The 6,164-nt window shown below is 36.3% G+C and overlaps 1 protein-coding gene and 1 long non-coding RNA gene across 2 annotated transcripts in view; one reads left to right on the forward strand and one right to left on the reverse strand.

Annotated features, from left to right (window-relative positions):
* The window catches only part of LOC125901604 (uncharacterized), a 46,051-nt gene extending 45,357 nt beyond the window's left edge, over nucleotides 1–694 (forward strand). The window contains exon 3 of the long non-coding RNA XR_007450998.1: nucleotides 598–694. This is a non-coding gene — a long non-coding RNA (uncharacterized LOC125901604). The remainder of the gene's footprint in view (nucleotides 1–597) is intronic.
* LOC125901578 (MAGUK p55 subfamily member 7-like) overlaps nucleotides 1–6,164 on the reverse strand; it is a 41,668-nt gene that overhangs the window by 32,260 nt on the left and 3,244 nt on the right. Inside the window, exons 2-4 of the mRNA XM_049597280.1 lie at nucleotides 4,647–4,702; nucleotides 1,105–1,139; nucleotides 698–816 (exon numbers count right to left, since the gene is read on the reverse strand). Coding sequence (XP_049453237.1) covers nucleotides 698–816; nucleotides 1,105–1,129 — 144 coding nt within the window. The 5' untranslated portion in view covers nucleotides 1,130–1,139; nucleotides 4,647–4,702. The remainder of the gene's footprint in view (nucleotides 1–697; nucleotides 817–1,104; nucleotides 1,140–4,646; nucleotides 4,703–6,164) is intronic.

The following is a 6,164-nucleotide window of genomic DNA, read 5'->3' on the forward strand; positions in this document are numbered from 1 at the left end:
CAGCCCTTCCCCAGTGGCTCCCTGTGGCTTAAAAAAAAAAAATGTAAATGTGTAGCCTGAATAACACTGAATGAAAAATGTTTTAACATCTTATCAGCTGAATCTCAATAGCGATGGTGAGTCTTGAGTCTCCCTAATGTGGCTAGCTGTTGATTCCAAATCCAAAAAAGAAAATGTCTCAGAGGAAAATAGAGAATTTCATAGATTTGTTTGCTTTCACCACCAACACTGCAAAGATTAAGTACCAAATAATCATAAATAGCTCACTGCAGAGGTGCTACTTTGTTGTAAAAACATATTAATGAATGCTCATTTAGACCAGTTAGGAATGTTTACAGGCTAATTTAGATTAGATAGTTGGCATCACTATAAAACACTCCAGACAGAAAATGGCTCTTTTGAGCAAAGGTTGCTGACCCCTGGTCTAAGACAGTCCAAAAATATTACTAAACATGAACAACTCTCTCCCAAATCCAAAAACTTAAGTGCCATAACTCAAATTTGTGATGTCATCAAGTATAAAGTCTGCAACTGCTCTATAGACAGTGAACTGGGAAAGATGTTATAACTGATACTGCCTAAATTCTCACTTTATAGGTGGCGGTCCCCTTTGAATAAGTTAGAAAACAGCTGCTGTAACTGAAATGAATGGACGTAGAGGAGCACAAATCACTGCACAGCACAAATGTGTGTCGACCTTAAAGAGCAGGTGGAGCTTCTTCTCCATCAGCATGCTGTGGAGGAACCTGTAGTCCTCCTCTCTGTCTGTATGAGACTCTGTTCCAGACATCACTGATGATAGCAGCCTGCACACGCCTGCAGGACGAGGACCACAGCACGCCCACACACACATATACACACACCACATCCATAAGCACACCACCTGCACCTGTTCTTAATTTACAGAGCTTGTTTTAAAGGTTATGAGGGGAGGTCAAGAGCCCAAAGAGGGAGGTCAAAGGTTAAATGGAGGGTGTAATAAAAAAAAAAGTCCCATAGGAGAGCTTTTAAAAAGATTCACTGTTATGAGGATTATTGCTTTATTCTCCAGTTATGCTTGTATTTCATATATTAACCTGTTAAACTGTGACACTTTGGACTCACCTCTGTGTTCTGTTCTGCTCAGCATCCTCCTCACTCTGAGAGAACAGACAAGAAAAATTCAACAAAATAAAACCCCTGATATATATTCTCATACTTGCATCAGTTTTCTTTTGTTTTTATTAGTGAAGAGGGAGACCAGAGCGTGACACAGAAAAAGAAAGGATGAGTAAAAGGAAAGAAATGTTTTTTTCTACATGCACAAGATGCCTCTTCTGAGATATTACTGCCCCCTAACGGCAGTAGGAAATATTTCAACTGTTTTACTGTCTATACAGCTGTGTCAATAGATTATGAAATCAGTTTGCATGATTTTTGTCTGTGTTTATTTTATATAGTTCTCATTTATTTTATTGTTTTTATCTTGTGTTGTCATCGGTTATTGTTTTCTTTTATTTTGTATCACTCTAATTGTTCAATTTGTTGTACGTCACTGCAATCTACAGGGCGATTAGTTGTCAACTTTGCTCATCTGCTTCAGTAATGATATTTTATTTTTATTGTTCTTTGCATTTTCTTAAAATTGCCTTGTTTAACTTGCTTGAATCCTGCATTATTTTGAATCCAGGATCAAACCTGTTTTGAAAAGCGCTTTATAAATTAAGTTTATTACTTTCATCATCATTATTATTATTATTATGATTGATTGATCAGTCTTACTTGGCTAAAATGGCATCAAACTAAAGATGAAAACATAACTCATGCTACAGGATTATTAATTATTGGATGTCCTCTGCTCAAAATGAATCATTTTTACACTCTCTTACATCATGAGTTTGATCAATGCTATTAAAATCGTGAGGATCAGCTCAACAGAAACACACTTGTTAGATAATAGAGTCTATAAACAAATATTTTATTATCAATAAGATCATAATGTTAACACAGCTAGAGAAATACAATATTGTACTATGTATTTTTTAAAATATTTTTAATGTATCAATAGTAAATAATAAAAAAACTATTGTGAAATAATAATTAATATGTTTGGATTAATACAGCTAAACTGGGGTACAGATTAGGAGTATAACACACAGGTTTCTGTCCATTCCAACAAATTTAAAGCAGAGGAAAGCAGCTCAACCACACAACATTTAAAAAGCACTTACCACAGACTCTGCGCTCCATCAGGCCCAGTTCAGACAGGCCATATCGCTTAATGCATAAAGAGTAGGAGCTACAGTTGAACATCCACTTTGCAGAGAGAGGTTGTATAGCGTTCGACTGGCCGGACTGATAGAGAGACCGTCCCTTATTCAGTCAATATGTGTCCGGTCTGACCTAAATCAAGCCGACGGGCAATCGATACAGCAATCAAAGAGCGTGGGGCGTAATGTTCACCCACACCGGCTCACTTTCCATATATGATATGTCCCACAGATTTAATTGAATGTGAGGTCAGCAGTTGCATCCTTTCAGTAGCCTTTTATTTTATTTATTTCTTTTTAATGTCACTCTTTTCTCTGTGGTGATCTGAGGCCGAGCCAGATGCTATCAACATTCAGGATAGATTTTTTTTTTAATGGCAGCTATATGCACTATTTTTTAAGCCATTTGAGATATGAGAATACCTAAAATACTGTACATCATTTGGGAAAAACCTAAGTCTTCAGGGAAAACAATTATCCTGTAGAGCCTACACCCTATTTTATATCTCTCTGTTCCAACTGTCTTCATCATTCTGAAACTCTGACATGACAAATGTTAAAGAGGACTAATTTCACCCCTGTAGCCTACAAACACATAAAAGTTGTACTATTTTTAAGGTGCATAACATTGGTATGGTGGGAATTTGGTGTAAACAGCATCTTGTTTTTGTTATACTGTGCTGGAGTTCACAGAATGAACGTTTAGCTGATAAATGTGCTGCATTTGAATCCACACCATAATATTCTGGCCTGTTCTCATTGCAAATCAAATATCCCCAACAATGCCCAGTAACTTTGGTCTTCAGTATTCTGAATTAAATATTGGAAAAGCACATTTACTCAGGGTGGGGGGAAAAAGTTATGCAGCATAGGATTGCAATATTTTGCATGGCATGCATATTGTATCGATACATTGATTTTTTTTTAATTGTATAGATTATTAATATAATTTCATTTTTATTTTATTAGTTTTTTAAAATGTTCTTTTATTTATTTTTTCATTTTCTGATTTTTTTTTAATGAATTGGTAATTTTTTCCATCCACTAGATAAATTTTGCTAAAAATGATTTGAGTGAGATGAACAGACTGAAAACTTCTTTTTATTTGGTAAAACAGATTTTGACAAGTTTTACTTTGGCATTTGTTTGCAAATGAAAAAAAAAAAGGTAATAAACTGCAGTAGATTTTATCACCATACTCGACATGTTGCAAAATGTGACTTAAGCACTGTGATAATTTCACACCATGGGCCCTCTGGTGGTTCCCAGCCTTAACATTAAAGATAAGATAATCCTTTAATTCATCCCACAGTGGGGAAATTTGCATTATTGCAGCAGCAAGGGGACAGAGCAAAGAAGAAGCATCAGTTAAAGCACACACACACACACACACACACAAATTGACAGGCTGATGAATATCGGACAGGGCGTCTGCAAGTCCTTACAAAGTCTTAAATTTTTATAAATAATTTATAAATATTGGGCCTTAAAAGTCTTAAAATAGTCTTAAATTTAAATTTGTGATGTCTTAAGTTCTGCAAACATTTTATCTCATTTTATTCATCCATCTTTTGATTTGATTTTTGTTAAAATGAGTCAAGCTGTGTGAAAGTCCACATTGCTGTTGTTACAAATCCTTAAACTAATACTGTCTTTTTATTTTATACTTTGGCTTACCTGTCAGCAAAATGTAGATCAGTCCAACTCACTCCAGTGACCTTTTTTTTTTTTTTTTTTTTTTTTTTTTACATTAAACCTACCTGCAATGTTTGAATAAGAAAAAAGATAAATTGTCCAAAAATCTGGTTCAAAATTCTCTTAAAAAGGTCTTAAAAAGCCTTAAATGTAAGTATCAGATACCTGTATAGTGATGGCCAAATGAAGCCTCATGAAGCATTTTCTTTATTTTCTGAGCCCACTAGATGGCGCTTTTTGTTCAACAAAAGGTTGAAAGCACATTGAAATGCTATTCTTTGAGCCTCTCTCTTCAAACCATGAGCGACATCTAGTGGGCTCAGAAAAGAAAGGAAAAGCTTCATGAGGCTTCATTTGGCCATCACTACTTGTAGACACCCTTTTGGAAGTATTAAAGTATGGGTATTTATATTTAGTTAGTTATATTTGTCAGATAAACAACAAGGATATATATAATTTTTTAAAAAAACCTAAAAGATTCAGGGCTTTTGGGAAATCATTTGAGGCTGGGGCTCCAGAAGCCGCCTCTGGTGGTGATAGGGTGTATGGGTGTTCTGGTTTTTGAGGTAATAGAGTCAATATGTGTGGAGGTTAGATTTTGGATGATGCATGTCAAAATATCAGTCCAGTTACCCCTATTTATTGGGTTCAGGTCTTGATATCAGGGGCACCATGACCCTCTGCAAAGCAATCAATACTTACCCAGTGTAGGAGTGTCAGCATCGCCCTGACCTTTGACCTCTGTGTGGGGATGTTACCTGAAATTTACATGTAGGCATCAATACATGCAGGGATCAAAATATACAGTGGAATAAATGCAGAGATAAAGATTCATCTGTTGCTGGTCTATACTGTCATAGTGTCTCATCATCCACACACCACTCAGGACAGTCCCTGTAGGACAGTGCAGTGTTGGACACACTGTCCACGGAGGACAAGTGTTCGTACCGTTAATACATGGAGACAACAGAGCAGACTAGCGGACAGACCGTGGGTGTGTCACAGAAAATTTCCAGCCAACGAGATGTGAACTCGGAGGAGGAGTCCTCAGCACCAACTCGCTCCGTTTTCAGCTGCGTCACGTTAGCCAGAGACAGCTGGGCTAATACCGGAAATGAGGCCGCTGACTTCAAAATAAGAGCGCAGACTTAAAACTGCCACAGTGAGGAAAAATAATTATTTTTGTGGTGAAAATGAGGTCGTGTTTCCCATGCTAGGAGGGTGTTTTGTATACATACATACATATATATATATATATATATATATATATATATATACATACATACATACATACATACATATAAATTAATGGCAAGTCTAGTTGCCTCTTATGCCCTAACTTCAGCATATAATGCTAGAGTATGTCCGTTTTCTTTTCCACATCACTTGTCCAATTAACATAATATGTCCTGGCACAATGAGAGAAGAGAGAATTTTCTTTATATATGACGAATATACTATATTTTAAAACCATGACAGCTCCTCTTTGCAATACTCTGGCCCATAGGTGTATTGGTAGTTGATGAGGTAGGTGTAATACTAGGTAGACAGGCAGGTTACCAAGGAGGGGGTGGGTATACTGAACTATATATTCCAGTGGCCTGTAGGCTAAAAGGTGGGTGCTGTAAACAGCCAGAAAATGAGTTGGGTACACCCTGTATAACTGCATATACCCTCCAAGGGACTTTACAGACAGTGACAGATCTTCCTATAGGCGACCATGGAAGCTATAAGACTTTTTGTAGGTGATGTAGGCAACTTATAGCTTGCCTTTTTGTTTTTGTTCCTTTTTTGTGGGGTTTTTTGACATTCATAAAATGGAAACACAAGGAAAATGGAGAGTCGAGTGTATTTGGAGAGTATTAGGGTAAGAGAACATGAAAAGGCGAAAGCCAATTTTGGGACATTTATAATGTGTAACCCCTCAGATTTAATAAAATGGAAAAGTATGATTCAAGAAGTAAAGTTCATGGAGAAAGTGACTCACAAAGAGAGGAATAGGGAAGATGTGGCTCATAGAAATGTGGCTCATAGAAGATGAGAGACTGTAACTATACTGTTATTGTATTTAATGTATAAAAATGTGTACAGTGTATAAGCTATTAGAACTTGTTAGTTATTATCTTCTACTACTAGTTAGCCCACTTTTGTTCCCCCTTTTTTCCTGTATGGTTATTAAACTGTTAATGTATTGGCTTTCATATTTTTATCTATTTATTT

The sequence above is a fragment of the Epinephelus fuscoguttatus genome, linkage group LG15, assembly GCF_011397635.1.
Source record: "Epinephelus fuscoguttatus linkage group LG15, E.fuscoguttatus.final_Chr_v1".
NCBI classification, from domain to species: Eukaryota; Metazoa; Chordata; class Actinopteri; order Perciformes; family Serranidae; genus Epinephelus; species Epinephelus fuscoguttatus.